The 18909-nt window shown below is 44.0% G+C and overlaps 1 protein-coding gene across 1 annotated transcript; it reads left to right on the top strand.

Annotated features, from left to right (window-relative positions):
• Nucleotides 1–252: 252 nt before the first annotated feature.
• Nucleotides 253–715, top strand: LOC124649830. Its single transcript, XM_047189397.1, has one exon. The coding sequence runs from the start codon at nt 281–283 to the stop codon at nt 488–490; it is 210 nt and encodes a 69-aa protein (XP_047045353.1). The 5' UTR covers nt 253–280; the 3' UTR covers nt 491–715.
• Nucleotides 716–18909: the final 18194 nt, after the last annotated feature.

Genomic DNA, 18909 nt, shown 5'->3' on the forward strand with positions numbered 1-18909 from the left:
CGGCCACCGGCCACCGGCCACCGCTTTTACGTTGCACCCCACCCGATACAAGGCATCCATCCGTGTCGCATCGAATCGTGCCAACCGTGCGAGGGCGGCCTCCGTGTTCCCTCGCTCACTCTCCCATGCATACATATCACTTTCCCTTCCGCCGCTTCCCCAGTTGCCTCCTCTATTTTATACCACATCCGCACTCCACTCTCTTTCTCAGTTCCTTCTCGAGCACTACTAGCTGCGACTGCGAGGCATCACATCAGATCAGTTGCAGAGCGAGGAGGAGATGGCTGACTGGGGTCCGGTGGTGGTGGGGGTGGTGCTCTTCATCCTGCTGTCGCCGGGGCTGCTGTTCGAGATCCCGGGCTCGCACCGCCACGTCGACTTCGGCGGCTTCCACACCAACGGCAAGGCCATCTTCGTCCACACCCTCATCTTCTTCGCCGCCTTCACCATCCTCACGCTCGCGCTCCACATCCACATCTATGCCGGATAGACTAGAGTACTAGACTGTGTGTGTGTATCAACTAGCTCATGCCTGCGCGCATCTTCTTCCCTTGTTCGGTTCATGGCTCCCTCCCCTTCATGGTCCTCCCATGAATCTGTAATCTGTTGGTCCTGTACTCCTGTCTACTTATGTTGTCGTCATATGGGTGTACCAGATCCATACTACGCCTTAATTAGTTGAGGCCGATTAAGTTATTGCGCTCTCTTTATTTGATTGCTAGCTCCATCCACGGATCCACCGTCCATTGTGAGGTGCTCAACTCTGCTAGTTGTTATTATTTCAGAACATTCATATCACAAATTGGAGATTGGCGGTTAGGTTAAAGTCGAGGGCTTTTGGACTAAAGTTTGAGGGGCTTCAGTTTCGTCCAAAAAAGTAAATGGTCCCTATGTATGAAAAGTTTCAGCCTACCAAAATTTGGCCTTAGCAACGAGGTTTGGCCATCTACTTTTTTTTGCTCAGGAGTTAGCAAGAAAATAAACCAAGGTCAAGTTAGTCAACACATATTGCAATGAGACATAAAAGGACCTATAACAATACTCCAGAGATACTGTTAGAGTACGTAATGGGCTTGGGCTGACGCTATAGCCCATTAGTCTTAGGGTTAATTAGAGATAAGGGTCGCTTGCTTAGGGATCAAGTAAACCTCTTTATATAAGGAGAGGAGACGTATCAATCTAATCAAGCAAGAATTAAGAAGGAAATCCCTTCCCTCTTGCCACCGGTCATGGACAAGGCCCCCGGCCGGCCCTCTCGCGCCATCCTCCTAGCAACACCATAACTCTTGGTATCAGCTTTCCCGGGTTTGATCATGTCCAGCCCTCCATCGAGTTCTTCCCACCCACCGCCGCCGCCGCACTCTGACGTTCCCGCCGTTCTCTCCCCGGCGGAGATCACCGCAGCCCTCCGTGATCTCACCACTGTTGTCCAGGAGATCCGCCTCTTCCTGGCCGGTCCCTATGGGCCGCCGGCGGCGGCGGCGCTGCTGCCGTGGCAGCCGACGCACCAGGCGGCCTATGCCGCGATCGTCGGGCCGCCGTCGCATCGTCGTTGCCGCCACCCGACGTCGGGCTGCCGCAGTCCCCGCCGCCGCTGTCCAGCATCTCCGGGCCGGGCCCTACCTCGGCGCCGGGGGTACCTCTTCTCCAGCAGCCGGCCGCCTTCTTCCCCACCGAGACGCTACAACAGAAACAGCAGCAGCTGCCGCCGCCACCAACGCCACCGCTGCAGCTGCTGTCCTCACCGACGTTGTCCCTGCCGTTCGGTGGGCAGCTGCCGTCGCCACCAACACCGCAGCAGCGGTTGCTGCCGCCACCGACGCCGTCCCTGCCTTTTGGCGGTATGGGAGAGACCTTGGCCCCGGGCTCTACATCGACACCGCCCGGGATGCCCTTCCACCAGGTCCGTTTCCCTCCGTCGCCGTCACCGGTTCCGGCTTGGATCGCTATCCGCCACGTGTCGGCGGCGGTGAGGCTCCAGGCTGCTGCGCGCGGCCTCCTAGTGCGTCGGCGTGTGTGGGAGATTCACCTTCGTAGGAACTCTCTTCCTGGGTGGCTGGCCCTGAACATCACCAGGGTCATCTCTTCTGATCTTATACCGCAATGCACCGCATATCGGACATTTATTTTCATTCTCGTACTTCTCACCGTGGTAGAGGATGCAGTCATTAGGAATGCATGTATCCTCGGCCACAAGCAAGAAAGATTTCACACCCTCTCTGAAAGCGGGATTGCATCGGTTACCGTACATCCATGGATGACTCATCTGCACCATAAGTACAATTATATATCAAATGCAAATCACCATGGTAAAATTAGTATTGTGCGATCTATACAAGAAATAGTTGCTAACCTTTTAGGACAAAAAAGAGGAGAAATCTTAAATGAACTCAAGTGGCATCGTTTTCACAAACATTTCATCAAACTCCTCTTGTGCACATGAAGAAACAAAAAGCTATCATAAAACTCCACCTTCCACCACCAAGGAAAAAAAATGTAAGGAGAATGGGGGGCTGGCTGTATATATATAGACCGAGACCTTTTATCCCGATTTGAGCCACAAACCGGAACAAAAGGGCTGCCATCAGACAGCAAAAGGCCTCAGACCCTTTTATCGAGGCCCCAGCCTCCAGCCGGGACAAAAGGTCCCTAAAGAACCAGGACAAAAGGCCCCGTGCCCTCCCGCTGGTTTCGGGGCGACGTGGCCTGGCCATTTGTTCCGGCTCCAGACTAGGCCGGGACAAAAGGCCTGGACGGAAAGTCAGTTTTCTACTAGTGTTCGCTACCCGCTGGAACCGTGCGTGGTTATGTCTTCAGACGGAGGAGCAGCGCCGGATCATGGATTTTAGGTGCAACACATGATTTATTCAGCCGGTACATCTGGAGCTCGATCGTAGACTCGCATGTTGATATATTGACGCCTTTTTATTTTATCACTTTTTAGATGGTTGATCCATGTATCAAACTTGAGAGATCCATGAGATGTAATAATTTATAGTTTTGCTATTTTGAGACTACTTTATAATAAATATAATAAATGTCGTATGCATCTTTTCGATGCAGAGGCCGGGGCACTATCCCCATATCGGAAAAAAAAAAGACTTGGTAACCGGTAAAGTCCTAATAATGGCACTGCTCCCGTACGCACCTAACTTTTGGAATCATGGCCCTATCAATAGTATAGTGCTACCTCCGAATCGAAATAATTGCCTAAAAATAAATATATTTAGATACATTTACTTTTGGTAATTAATTTGAACTAGAGAAAGTGTCACATCAGCAAGAAATTTCTGAAGAAAGATGGCTATGTGCAGTCAAGCACGGCGGTACTGATCGGCTCGGCCAGGCGGCAGGGCGGTAGGGGCGGACGGGACGATCGATCTGCAATCGTGAGCTCGCTTGTAACTCGTCTGCAGCGGTGATCCGTGGCCTGCTGGGCATATATAGGACGTGTTTGGTATCCTATGTCAGTTTTGCGTCTTATTACGTCAGTAAGATGAAAAACATTGGGCTTTCATTCCGACAAGGGGGTTGTGGCTGGGAGACCCACTCCCGCCGTATCTTTTTCTGCTATGTGCAGAGGAACTCTCGAGCTTGCTAACACATGAAGAAGAGAGCGGTGGCATTCAAGGAGTCAGAGTGTGTCGTGTGGCAACATCGGCATCTCACCTTTTATTTGCCGATGATTCACTGATTCTAATGAAGGCGGATGCGTCTAATGCTGCGGCTGTTCGGAGGTGAGGGACCCAAAGTCTAGTATATTTTTTTTATCCCCAACACAAGGGAATAGGATAAGGTGGCTGTATGTACATCCTTTCATATAGAAGCGGAGTCATTAACAGAAAAATACCTTGGTCTCCCATCCCATGTTGGGGTAGATCGTTCGGACTGCTTCCAACACTTGGTGGATCGGGGTGTGCAAAATAATTAGTGGATGGAATCTGAAAAACCTTTCTACAGGAGGGAAGGATATATTACTGAAGAGCCCAAGCAATCCCATCATATGCTATGTCTATGTTTAAATTGCTAAAGGAAATTTACACGTTACTGGTGGGGTGAAAAAGATGGGAAGAAAGCTATGCACTGGTATTCGTGGTGAAAAATGTGTACCCCGAAGAAACAAGGGGGTATGGGCTTCCCCGACCTACATTGCTTTAATCTGGCCATGCTAGCCAAACAGATTTGGAAATTGGTTGAAGCCCCTGATTCATTATGTGCTCAAATCTTGCGAGCAAAATATTATCCATCAAGTGATTTGTTGCACGCTGAGCTAAAAAAGGGTGCATCTTTCACATGTCAAAGTTTGATGGCTGGCATGAACATCTTCAAAAGAGGCTATATCTGGAGAGTAGGAACTGGCTCACAAATCAATGTGTGGCAGGACCCATGGCTGCCAAATAGCCCGCGCAGAATGGTGTTATCTCGGCGTAATGGTGCCATCATCGATAAGGTGGAAGAATTAATAGATCCAGCCATGTGAAGCTGGGATAATCAACTTCTACAGTCAATCTTCTACCCTATTGATGTAAGAAGGATTCAGGCGATCCCCCTATCGCCGTTGGCGGAGGAGGACTCTATAGCATGGCAAGCTACGAGGAATGGAATGTTCTCGGTCAGATAGGCATATCACATGGAATGGTAACACCAATATGGGAGCCGAGCAAGGAGAAGAGATGAAGCGTTGAATTCAGCGATAAACCCTACCTAGGATACTTGTTGGAAGCTATCAGGACCGGCTAAGGTGAAGGTTTTTACCGGAGGGCCCTGCATGGGATCATACCGTGTATGTGTGTCCTAACGAATAGACACCTGGGTGGGTATGTACAATGCCCTGTGTGCGAATGGGGAGCGGAAGATATTGCTCATATGATGTTTAAGTGTGACCGAGCAAAGGAAACGTGGGAGGCTGTAGGCATCTTTAATATTATTCAAGAAGCAGCGGGAGAAGATCGTTCGGGCAGTGTGGTTCTGGAGGTGCTGCTTCGGTGAGGCACCCGGTGTTACATCAGCTCGGCGGATTAGACATAAAGGAAGTGATTGTTACTGCAGCCTGGTTCATCTGGTGGCGTCGCAGAGAGCTAAAGCATAAAGGTTCAGTGCCATCTCCGAGTAGACTGGCGTTATCTATAAACGCAATGGTTGCTAACAGTAATCGAGCAAAGAAGAACACAAGTGGGACGATAAAAAAAGGCTGGATTAAACCCCCGAGCGGTAAAGTAAAGCTAAACACAGTTGCGGCGGTTAATTTGGAGACTAGGAGGGCCTCGACGGGATGTATCATCCGAGATTCACAAGGTCAGTTCCTAGCGGCTTGCAGAGTGGACATTGAAGGTGTCATTGATGTTGCTAGTGCAGAAGCTCAAGCGGTAAGGGGCGGCTTGCGACTTGCCGAGCGTATTGGCTGCAAAAAATATTGTTGTTGAGACGGGATTCATTAGATGTGGTCAATGCTTATAATTTCCCTATGGAGAAGAGGACTGTTGGTGTGGCCTTTTTGGATGAGTGTAGGACGACGATGGTCGGTTTCAATTATGCATCTCTTAACCATTGTCCAAAGGAAGCGAAGAAAGCTACAGATCAGTTAGCTAGTTCAGTAGAAAATCCAAATTGTAATGTATGGCTTGAGAGCCCTCCTTTTTTTCTTATATCTACAATTAGTGGATGATGTGACCATACTATGATTGGGGACAGCAAGTTCTTGACGCACTCTTTTCATTTCAGGGTACTGAATGGGACTGAAAGGTTTTTAATGAGACGGCTTGCTTGTATAATATATATAATTGTTCAGAAAATATGAAAAGCATTGCGAGTTCTATCCGAGTTCTGGGAAAAAAGGAACTTTATTTGATAGCCTAGGTTGCATATATATAGTGGTACATAAGTACCACTTTGTTTGGTTGGTCGCATGCTTTTCCTAACCTCATATATATGACAACATGATGATCTTATCTCACTCATCTCAAGCATCACCACGTTTTGATGATCACGAAGTGAGACAGCGCCATGGCACCACTATTCACGCCAGTCACAAGTATCACCATGTCGTCGACCACGAAGCCGAACACCGCCATGACACCGCCATCCAGGCCCGTCACAAGCACCATGATGTCGCCGGCCACGAAGCTGAATACTACCATGACCCCACAGTCACGCCATTCACAACCATCATCACATCGTCGACCACGAAGTTGAACATCACCATGTCGCCACCGACGACGAGGATGGCCACCACCAGAGTAAATTACAAGGAACTACCACATTTGGGGCGAAGTCAACGGGGCAAACAACAATAGATAGCGCAAAAATCCGGTGGACAACGAATTAGGCGTTCCAGCCCTACTGTTAGATATGACGTGGATAAACGCCGTCGCCCCGCTGTTTAGGCCTGATCCGGTTAAGACCGAGGCATGCCGAGCGTGTCGCCGAGATGCATCTAGCCAGCGAAGATGGCGAGCGTCAATGATACGTCCATTTTGCATCACTATTTTATATTATAATTTACTGTTATTCATTGATATATTTCATATTTAGAGATGATACTTATGTTATTTCACCTATTTTGCATGTTTCATGATTATTGGAGAATCACTCACCGAAGTCAGGATTCTGCTGGAAAAAGCACCGTCGGAATGCAATATTTCTGAAGATCAACAACTGACGGAAATTACACCGAAGGTCTTATTTCTCCAGAAGAAGGAGCCAGCCAAAAGGAGGGACCGAGGAGGGCCGCCATGGGCCCCCCATAGGCCAGCGCGGGCTCCACCCTGGCCGCGCCGCCTTGTGGGAAGGGGCCCACAGCCCCCCTCGGCCGCCTCTCTTTCGCATACTTCATCTACTTGAAAACCTAAGGTACGGGGATAATCGCGAGGAGACACAGCCGCCTCTGCGGGGCGGAAAACACCAGAGAGAAAAGAGCTCTCCGGCAGGCTGAAATCCGCCGGGGAAATTCCCTCCCGGAGGGGAAATCGACGCCATCGTCACCGCCATCGAGCTGGACTTCATTGGGATCATCATCACCATCATCTCCACCACCGTCACCGTCATCTCCACCGCTGCACCTCGTCACCGCTGTAACATCTAGGGTTGAATCTTGATTATTTCATAGGGGAAACTCTCCCGGTATTGATTACTCCTTGTTATTGATGCTATTGAGTGAAACCATTGAACCAAGGTTTATGTTCAGATTGTTATTCATCATCATATCACCTCTGATCATGTTCCATATGATGTCTCGTGAGTAGTTCGTTTAGTTCTTGAGGACATGGGTGAAGTCTAAATGTTAGTAGTGAACTATGTTGAGTAATATTTAATGGTTTGATATTTAAGTTGTGGTGTTATTCTTCTAGTGGTGTCATGTGAACGTCGACTACATGATACTTCACCTTTATGGGCCTAGGGGAATGCATCTTGTATTCGTTTGCTAATTGTGGGGTTGCCGGAGTGACGAGCAACTTCGAACCCCCGTTGGTATATCGATGCAGGAGGGATAGCGGGATCTCGAGTTTAAGGTTGTGGTTAGATTTATCTTAATTACTTTCTTGTATTTGCGGATGCTTGCAAGGGGTATAATCACAAGTATGTATTAGTCCTAGGAAGGGTGATGCATTAGCATAGGTTCACCCACACAACACTTATCAAAACAATGAAGATTAATCAACTATATGAAGCGAAAGCACTAGACTAAATTCCCGTGTGTCCTCAAGAACGTTTGGTCATCATAAGTAAACAAACCGGCTGTGCTAAAAAGGATTGGGCCACTTGCTGCAACTATTACTCTCGCATTTTATTTACTTGTACTTTATTTATCTGCTATATCAAAACCCCCTGAATACTTGTCTGTGAGCATCTACAGTGAATCCTTCATCGAAACCGCTTGTCAACACCTTCGCTCCTCGTTGGGTTCGACACTCTTATTTATCGAAAGTACTACGATACAACCCCTATACTTGTGGGTCATCAAGACTATTTTCTGACGCCGTTGCCGGGGAGTGAAGCGCTATTGGTAAGTGGAATTGGTAAGGGAAACTTTTACTGTACGTGCTGATTTTACTTCACTGTCTGCTATAATTCATTATGGAGAGGTCTTCTCTTGAATTCCTATTTGGAAAATCTACTACTACTGCAAAGGTAGTGGATGAGGCGCCAGGTGAGAAAGAGGTTCCATACAAAATACCTATGAAAATTATTGAACGTGTTGTGGATAACCGCTATGAAGGGGATGGAACTGTCCATCCTGAAGATCATTTATTGTTTTTACATGAATTATGCGGGTTATTCAAGTGTGCAGGTATTGCTATGGATGAAGTTAGGAAGAAAGTATTCTCTATATCGTTGTCTGGTAAAGCGGCGCATTGGTATAAATTGCTGAAGAATGGGGACTCTCTTGATTGGAAGGATATTGTGCCTCTATTTTATTCTAAATTCTATCCTCCAAGTGAAATTCACAAAGACCGGAACCGCATATATAATTTCTGGCCTCATGATGGAGAGAGTATTGCCCAAGCATGGGGGAGATTGAAGTCTTTAATGCTCAAATGCCCCATTAATGAGCTTCCTGGTAATATCATTATTGATAATTTCTATGCAAGACTTTCTTTTCAAGATAAAACCTTGTTGGATACTACTTGTTCTGGATCATTTACACGCAACAAAGAAGAGTTTAAATGGGACCTTCTTGATCGGATTCAGGAGAATACTGAAGGATGGGAGAACGACAAAGATAGAGAGTCAGGTATAAATTATGATTATGAATGCATTGAAACTTTTATGGATACTGATAAATTTCGTAATATGAGTGCTACTTATGGTCTTGACTCTCAAGTTGTTGCAAATTTTTATAAAGCTTTTGCCTCTCATTTTGAATTTCCTAGGAAGAATTTTGATAAGTATCATGAACCTTACAAAGATAAAACTGATTCACCTATAGATAAATGTGTTGAAATTAAAACTGTTGATCATATTCTTCCTGAAGCTTATATTGAAAAAACTCCTTTTCCTGCTAAAATGAAGGAGTATTCTGTTATAACTAGTGCGGTTAATAAAAGTGCAAAGAAACCTATAGAACCTGAAGAGCAAATAAAGGTTGAACCTGCTATTGCAATAGTTAAAGATCTTGTGACTGAAAATGTAGAAGATGGTCATATCATTTTACGTGAAGATGCTTCTAATATTGTTTCGCATCCTAATAAGTCTAGGAAAGCCGGTGTTCCTATGCTCTCGTTAGAATTGGTGATCATTGTTATTATGGTTTATGCGACATTGGTGCAAGTATTAGTGCCATTCCTTATGAGCTTTACACGGAAATCATGCATGAAAATGGTTCTTGTGAACTTGAAGATATTGATGTGGTTATTCGGCTAGCTAATAGAGAAACTATCTCTCCTATTGGTATTGTTCGAGATGTGGAAGTTCTATGTGGTAAGATTAAATATCCTGTTGACTTTTTGGTACTTGGTTCTGCTGCTAGTAAGACTTGTCCTATCATTTTTGGTAGACCTTTTCTAAATACTTGTGGAGCTATTATAGATTGCAAGAAAGATAAAATTGTGACTAAATTTGCTGGTGAATCTTATGAGTTTAATTTCTCTAAATTTGCCAAAACTCCTTATAAAGCTGATTTTCCTAATAATGATTTTAGAGTTGAACAGTGTGCATCTATTGCTCTTGCTCCTAATAATCCTTTGCAGCAACATTTGGAGGATAGTGAGAGTGAAGTTTTTAGGGAAGAAAGGAATGAGCTTGATGAAATTTTCCTTCGTCAACCTATTCTTAAACATGACTTGCCGGTTGAAGATCTAGGTACAACAACACCACCAAAGGAAGATCCTGTTTTTGATTTAAAACCGTTGCCTGATAATCTTAAGTATGCTCATATTGATGATAAGAAAATATATCCTGTTATTATTAGTTCTAAGCTTTCAGATTTTAAGGAAGAAAGGTTATTGGAAATATTGAAGAAACACCGAGGAGCTATTGGCTACACTCTTGATGATTTGAAGGGGATTTCTCCCTCTATTTGCCAACATGCCATCAACATGGAAGATGATGCAAAGCCTGTTGTTGCACATCAGCGTCGCCTAATTCCTAAGATGAAGGATGTGGTAAGGAATGAGGTATTAAAACTTCTTGAAGCAGGTACATGGGTTAGTCCTGTGCATTGTGTTCCTAAGAAAGGAGGAATAACTGTTGTGCCTAATGATAATGATGAGGTCATCCCTCAAAGAGTAGTTGTAGGGTATAGAATGTGCATTGATTTTCGAAAAGTTAGTAAAGTTACTAAGAAAGATCATTACCCTTTGCCATTTATTGATCAAATGTTAGAAAGGTTATCCAAAAATACTCATTTCTTCTTTCTTGATGGTTATTCTGGGTTTTCACAAATTGCTGTTAGAGCTAAAGATCAAGAGAAAACCACTTTCACTTGTCCCTATGGAACTTATGCTTATAGGCGTATGCCTTTTGGTTTATGTAATGCTCCTGCTACTTTTCAAAGATGCATGTCTGCTATTTTTCATGGATTTTGTGAAAAGATTGTAGAGGTATTCATGGATGATTTTTCTGTCTATGGGAATTCTTTTGATAATTGCTTGTGAAACCTTGATAAAGTTTTGCAGAGATGTGAAGAAACTAACCTTGTTCTTAATTGGGAGAAATGCCACTTTATGGTTAACGAAGGAATTGTATTGGGACATAAAATTTCTGAGAGAGGTATTGAAGTTGATAGAGCTAAAGTTGAAGCAATTGAGAAGATGCCCTATCCGAGGGATGTTAAAGGTATTCGTAGTATTCTTGGTCATGCTTGGGTTTTATAGGAGGTTTATTAAAGATTTCTCTAAGATTTCAAAGCCTCTTACTAATCTTCTTCAAAAAGATGTACCTTTTGTTTTTGATGATGATTGTAAGGAAGCTTTTGAAACTCTAAAGAAAGCCTTAACAACTGCTCCTGTAGTTGAACCTCCTGATTGGAACTTACCTTTTGAAATTATGTGTGATGATAGTGATTTTGCTGTAGGTGCTGTCCTTGGACAGCGAGTAGATAAGAAATTGAATGTTATTCATTATGCTAGTAAGACTCTTGATGCAGCTGATACGTCTCCAACATATCTATAATTTCTGGTGTTCCATGATAAGTTTTATGACAATACCTACATGTTTTGCTCACACTTCATAATGATTTTATGCATTTTCCGGAACTAACCTATTAACAAGATGACGAGGTGCCAGTTCCTGTTTTCTGCTGTTTTTGGTTCCAGAAATGCTGTTCAGGCAATATTCTCGGAATTCGACGAAACAAAAGCCAAACATCTTATTTCACCGAGACGGACCAGAACACCGAAGGGGAGCCGGAGAGGAGGCCCAGGGCCTCCACACCATAGGCTGGCGCGGCCTAGAGGGGGGGCGCCGCCCTATGGTGTGGACCCCCCAGGCACCCCCTTGCGCCGCCTCTTCGCCTATAAAATCCCTCGCGACCTAAAAACCCGATACCAATTGACGAAACTCCAGAAAGACTCCAGGGGCGCCGCCGCCATCGCGAAACTCCGTTTCGGGGGACAGAATCTCTGTTCCGGCACACCTCCGGGACGGGGAAGTGCCCCCGGAAGTCATCTCCATCGACGCCACCGCCTCCATCATGCTCCGTGAGTAGTTCCCCCATGGACTACGGGTTCTAGCTGTAGCTAGTCGGTACTCTCTCTCCCATGTACTTCAATACAATGATCTCATGAGTTGCCTTACATGATTGAGATCCATCTGATGTAATTGGTGTTGTGTTTGTTGGGATCCGATGAATTGTTACATTATGATCAGTCTATCTATATAAGTTTGTGAAGTTATTGTTGCTGCAATCTTGTTGTGTTTAATGCTCACTAGTGCACAAGTGGCATGATCTTAGATTTAAGCTCTATAATTATTGCTTAGATTGTATCTACAAGTTGTTTGCACATGTCTATGTCCGGAACCCGAGGCCCCGAGTGACGAGAATCGGGATAACTGGAGGGGAAGGCGTAGGTATGAGGATCACATGTTTTCACCAAGTGTTAATGCTTTGCTCCGGTGCTTTATTAAAAGGAGTACCTTAATTGCCAGTAGATTCCCTTGAGGCCCGGCTGCCACCGGCTGGTAGGACAAAAGATGTTATGCAACTTTCTCATTGCGAGCACGTATGACTATATATGGAAAACATGTGTCAACACCCGGATTTTTTTTAAGTCCAGATGCCTATTATGCCATTCATCGCAATCCCAGGAATATTGTTTTTGCGAGACATAATAGATTGATATCACAACACATCATTCATTACAACACATAATTGTCTTACATAGAGGGATCACATGATCCAGTCTTAATACATCATAGTGGATCTAGAGATCCTATTACAAAACACATAGCGGAAGCGAAGTAACGGTTGCGGTCCATCTATTCCACGAGGCAGCCGTTGACGTCAGGGGTGATCCTAGTTGTCGTGGACGTCCTGCTGTCCATCTTCCTCGTACTGCTGTTCCTCTTCATAGTCTGGCCATTTGAATAGCCAGGGACAAAGCCATGAGTACTTTAAAGTACTCACAAACTAATACTAATGTAAGCACTATCAACTATAGTAAGGGGTTGCTAAGCTCTAAGTTTATTTGCATAAAGCCAATTTTAGTTCACAAACATTTAGTAAAAGCCTCTTCATTTGCTAACCAACTCAAGTGGGAACATTAGTGTCATTCCCACAACTCTGTTGTGATTCAATTCAAATTCACCATTCATCTTTCAAGTTCAAGTCACAAGTCATATGTCACATTTTTGAAAATGGTCTGATGACGGAACAGTATGGCCTTTCCAACCGTCCATAACCGTGGACACGGCTATTCGAATAGTTCTACACTCTGCAGAGGTCGTACACTTGTGCCACAACATTTGCAATAATCCGTCAGGGTTAACTGGCCCTGATTTATCACACTCCGTGTGCGGACTACCCACCATAACCTTTCACTTACATATCCTAGTATAGGCATCTCTCCCCATGAGCTTGGCCTCCCAGTGAGGACAGACAGTCAGCCTGGGAACTGCACAGGGCTTGGGCCGGACATTCACCTCATTTCACGTCATATCACATCATTTCGTTTGTTGTAGAGGCAGCTTTCTGCATAACCCCGATGACGCTTGTTTAGAGGGAACCCATACTAAGATACATAAATTTCTAGTTAAGCCCTACCCATATCAGGTATTGTGGGGGTACTTGCAAAATTGGAATGGTATCGCATCCGAACCCAACCATCAGTTTTTGTAAAGTTCACCATGTCATTCACCATTCATATTCACCTTCAAAATCTTTCAATGGAATGACTCATCATTCCAAGGTTTTCAAAGTCATTTCATTTCACAAGTTCCCATCTAGAGTAGTCAATTTTAATTGTTAGCACTAGCAACTAGTCATGAGGGGTGCTAACTAGCTTATAGCTTTCTAGGCTAAGTTTGATGCTCTTGTTCTACTCTTTATCTAGACCAAGTGAATCATGAATCAAAAAGTAACTTTGATAAATCAAAATCAAAAGATAATTTGTAAGGTAAAAACTTGGGATGAGATCATTAAGCATAAAGTAGAAGGTAATGGTGCCTTGCTCTTGTACAGCTTTGCACTTCAACTTGCAAGAATATTAGCTTGCCTTGGTTGGTGTTGTGATCAAAGTTCTCTTCTTCTTCCTCTTGATAGAAAACCTCCTCCTCTTGATAGTCTCCGGTACTAGCGTCTATAAACGAATACGAGGATACAATCACCAAACAATACTTAAGTGCTAGACTAATCACACAAATGGCTCACACAAGCTATTCTAGCATCACCATATTATTATCATGTTGGTTAACTTTGTTTTCTTTTAAAGGAAAATAATTTCCTCCCATTACAAATATTAATTAGGGTTTCTATTTAATTCTTGGGAGAAATACTCTCCTCTCATTGAATCTTGTTTAAGATTTAATTTCCTCATATGATAATATATGAACTCATGTTGACCAAGGTCAACACTTCATACGCATCATTTGGGAAAATGATTTAAATGAGGAGATGCACCTCATGCAATTTAATACCAACATAGTAATGGTTTAATATCATCAAATAATTCCATGTGAGAGTTAATAGACCATGGTCTCTACCTCATGTAGAATTACTTGAGACAAAGATTTAAATGAGAGGGATACCTCTCATATGATTTAATAATTAGTTGGAACAATTTAAACGCTACTATGGCAATCATTTAATATTCTTAAGTGAGCAAATATGAGACCAAGCAACAAGGGTCATCACATTACTTCATACAACTTGAGAAGATGATTTAAATGAGGTGCTACACCTCATAGATTTAAAATCTTAAATTTGGAAATATTTTAAATGGGCTAGAAATGGCCACATAGCAACTATTTTTGATTCTAGCCCATGATCATATGAAACAACTATAGTGTTTTATTACGCAATAAATTAGACAACATAAAATGTGATTTATGAGAGGTGGAAACACCTCAAAATAGTTTATGGTTGATTTTAGATAATTATTTGAATTTTGAAAAGTTACTGATTTGTCATTTTTATTGTAGAGGATCCAGAATGAATTTTTGAGTGAAACCCGTGGGATTTGTTAGAGCATTTCATAAGATTTCTAGAACATTTTGAATCACTAAATTTGGATTTGTAAACTTGAAACTATTTAAATTCTAGCAATGCATCAGTATGCCAAAATAAAGGAAAAAGATTAAAACAGGATTCAAATTTCAAACGGAGGCGGGAAGAAGTTGGGCCGGCCCAGCTGCAGCCCGGGCCTGGCGTGCATGGTGCATGCACGTCGGGCACGCGCGGGGCGCGTAGATCGTCGGATGACGATCCGACGGCGCTGGGCCGTCGTCTTCCTCGCGAACCAGGGATCTTGCGGGGGCCATAACTTTCACCTCGGAGATCGGATTAAGGCGGGGTTGGGTTCGTTGGAAAGGTCTTTCCAAGGGCTTCAAATTGGTATAGGTGTTGGATGCTATGGTGGCGAAAGTTTGGGCGGCTTTTGGTGTGGCCGCCGGCGAGCTTGTGGGCGCCGGTGAGCTGCGAGGAGGGCAAGAGGGAGGCGCTAGGGGAAAGAGAGGGAGGCTGTGAGATGGTTTGGTGCTATCCAGGGCGAGGGGCGGGGTTTATATAGTGTCCAGGGGAGAGGGGCGGGGCATGGCCGGCATGGTGGCCATGTCGCCAGGCGCGTCAGGTGCATGGCTCCCTGGCACGGGAATGTTGTCATCCAGGGAGGTACTGGGGAGGGGTGAACGCGTGCACAGTGGCTGGCCCTCAGGCGTCGTGTACAGGGCATGCTAGGACGAGGCCGACGTCGGCATTCCCTCGTCATGGCGTTGTCCTGGCGTGATTGAGAGTCCATGGTCATGTCTAGCAGCTGTGTGGGAGTGAGAGGAGGCTAGTGGCGCGGTGTGACGCGTTGGTTTATAGTGTACATGCAGAGAGAAGGTGGTGTCCACGGGTTGGTGATCAAGTGACATGGCATGAGTGTTGTGGTCGAGTCCTTGCTCTCCTCCACCAAGGGCCGTGTCTGGCAGGTTTCTAGGGTCTAGGGAAGTGTAGATGACATGGTGAGAGAGAGGGAAAAGGGCCAGGGCAGATGGGTGCATGGTGGTGATCATGTGAGTGGCATGATGTGGCATTGGGTGGTGCAAGTGGGTTTTTGGGGTCAACTATGGTAGGGTGGTGTTCAGAGGAGTGAGGTGAGTTAACTTGACAAGGTGAGGGTGACCAGAGAGGGAGAAAGACAAGGGTTGGCATGGCGATGTCATTTGGAGTGGCATGGCATGGCTTTGGTTCTTTATGCATGTTTTTCTTGTGTACAAAGGTGCTGCAAGCTTCAGTGGGGTGAGGTGAGTCTAGTAGATATGGTGGTAAGGTGAGAGGGGTCTAGGATGAGCACATATGATCGAAGTCAAAAATATGTGTGGCATATGTCATGTACTTGGCATGGTTGGTGTCATGGTGGTCATGTTAATGCTAGGTGATGTCATGAGAGTTGTTGTGGTACCATTGGCACTATAGATGAGCCATGGAGAAAAAGAAGGGGGATGGTACATAGTTGGTGGAGTAGGTGTACCTTTATGTAATAATTTGGTTCTCATGTAAAAATCTCTTTTGTGTGTAACTTTTGCTATGCTTCTTCATAGATGGGTTTTTACTGATATTGGGCAGCCACTCAAGGCATTGGTTCGAAATTTGAGGTTGATTTGTGAAGATTCGAAAATTTGTTGGAATCTAGAATTTGTTTCAAAGTGGCATTTTGGTTTGACTATTGTGAGCAATGGTCAAAGATCTGGTCAAAGTGGTCAACACCAAAGTTGTACATCTTGATGAGGTCTTGGATGAGGTGCAAAGAGTTGAGAGGGTTTGGTTTGAGAATCTCCCAATAAAAGGGCTCAAAGTGGGTATGATATTAAAATTGTCAATTTTGACCATTAGTGCATGTGAGCTCATTTTGAATTAAAATTTGATTTGATTTGAGTTTCTTTGATTCAAAAAGTGTTAATAAGTGTTTAGTAACCATTTACAACCAATGGTGCAAGCCAAAAGGGTCTAGGTTATAGATTTTCAAAATTGGCCATAGCCACATATGTGTATTGGAAAATCCTTTTATTTTTAATTTGATTTGGTTTTGCTTGACCCCATTGATGTGGTTGCGGGTTAAAAGGATATAAGAAAGTAATCCAAGCAATCAAACCAAGTTTTGTGGCCTTTTGCTCAAGTTTGCATTTTTGGCCATTTCCTCTCATATGCCTCTATGGACATTTTGGATTTTTATTTATTTTCTTTTGTTTCACCTTGGATTGGATTTGTTGAGTGCTAGGTAGGGTTTCTTAATATTTTCAAACCATCTAGCAAAGGTAGATCATGTCCTAGACCTAGTTTTCAAATATATTCTTAGGCTCATATGTGTATTTCTATTTTTATTTCCTTTTCTTTTTATTTGATCAAAGGGCATGGTGTAGGGTTCATTTAGGGTTAGATGAGGTTTAGTGTTGGTTTCAAACCATTTGGACAAGGTAGAGGTGCTTAGGTCAATTTTTGGTAATATGGCCATGTGCCACATATGCCTCTATGCATATGTTTATTTTATTTTTGTTTTCCACTTGATTTGGTTGGTAAGTACTAGGTTAGGTTTGTTGATGTTTTCAAAACATCTAAACAAGGTAGAAAAGTCTAGGTAGAAGTTTTACCAAAAATAGCCATAGGCACATATGCCCTTTTCTTATTTAATTTCAATTCTTTTTATTTACTTTCTATTGGATGGTGATAAGAGGGATGAGGTTTAGGGTTTAGTGGGGTCTAACAATGGTTCACCACTATTGAGAAAATTAAGAAGGGTATTAGTCAAGATTTGCATACTAGGCTATATGCCCACAGATGTCTTTTTATTTTATTTTAGTTTCTTCATATTTGACCCATTGGGTTTTGAGAAGGTTAGGGCTTAGGGTTTTGGAATTATGTTCAAAGTAATAAACAAACCATCATGGTAATAACACAAGTATCAAGCACAAGTAGTATGCATAGCACCTCATCCAGAAAAGTTTTTGTTGGTTCTCATTTTTGGAAAAATGGAAATTCATTTTCTCTTTGTTTTAAAATTTGGGATGTTACAACATGCCTATATAATTAATAGACTTGATGTTCTGTCTTAATGCTATTTCAATCCTATCAATTGCCCAACTGTAATTTGTTCACCCAACACTTGTTACTTGTTATTTGAGAGTTACCACTAGTGTAGATAGCTGGGAACCCCGGTCCATCTCTTATCATCATATACTCGTTCTATATGTCATTGGAAGTAGTATCAACTATTTTCTCGGTGCCATTGCCTCTCGTGTTACTATTATTCTGCTTGTCGTGTTATCGTTACTATTGCTCTCATATTACTGCTGCTTTCACATCACCCCTGTTACTAGTGCTTTTCCAGGTGCAGTGATACGTCTCCGACGTATCGATAATTTCTTATGTTCCATGCCACATTATTGATGATATCAACATGTTTTATACATACTTTATGTCATATTTATGCGTTTTCCAGAACTAACCTATTGACGAGATGCCGAAGGGCCAGTTGCTATTTTTTGCTGTTTTTGGTTTCAGAAATCCTAGTAAGGAAATATTCTCGGAATCGGACGAAATCAACGCCCAGCATCCTACTTTTCCACGAAGCTTCCAGAACACCCGAGAGCCACCAGAGGAGGGCCCTGTGGGCCCCAGACGATAGCCCGGCACGGCCAAGGGGGGGCCCGCGCCCCCCTGTTGTGTCGTCGCCTCGTTGACCTTCTGACGCCGCCTCTTCGCCTATATAAAGGTCCCTGACCTAAAACTTCGATACGGAAAAGCCACGGTACGAGAAATCTTCCAGAGCCGCCGCCATCGCGAAGCCAAGATCTGGGGGACAAGAGTCTCTGTTCCGCACGCCGCCGGACGGGGAAGTGCCCCGGAAGGCTCCTCCATCGACACCACCGCCATCTTCATCAACGCTGCTGTCTCCCATGAGGAGGGAGTAGTTCTCCATCGAGGCTAAGGGCTGTACCGGTAGCTATGTGGTTCATCTCTCTCCTATGTACTTCAATACAATAATCTCATGAGCTGCCTTACATGATTGAGATTCATATGATGATGCTTGTAATCTAGATGTCATTATGCTAGTCAAGTGGGTTTTACTTATGTGATCTCCGGAGACTCCTTGTCCCACGTGTGTAAAGGTGACAGTGTGTGCACCGTGTGGATCTCTTAGGCTATATTTCACAGAATACTTATTCACCGTTATGAATGGCATAGTGAAGTGCTTATTTATATCCCTTTATGATTGCAATGTGTTTTGTATCACAATTTATCCGTGTGCTACTCTAGTGATGTTATTAAAGTAGTTT

Source organism: Lolium rigidum, chromosome 4 (assembly GCF_022539505.1).
Source record: "Lolium rigidum isolate FL_2022 chromosome 4, APGP_CSIRO_Lrig_0.1, whole genome shotgun sequence".
Taxonomy (NCBI): domain Eukaryota; kingdom Viridiplantae; phylum Streptophyta; class Magnoliopsida; order Poales; family Poaceae; genus Lolium; species Lolium rigidum.

What these genes read in the sequence shown, in the direction of transcription:
- LOC124649830 (XM_047189397.1), top strand. Translation starts at nt 281, where the DNA reads ATGGCTGACTGGGGTCCGGTGGTGGTGGGGGTGGTGCTCTTCATCCTG.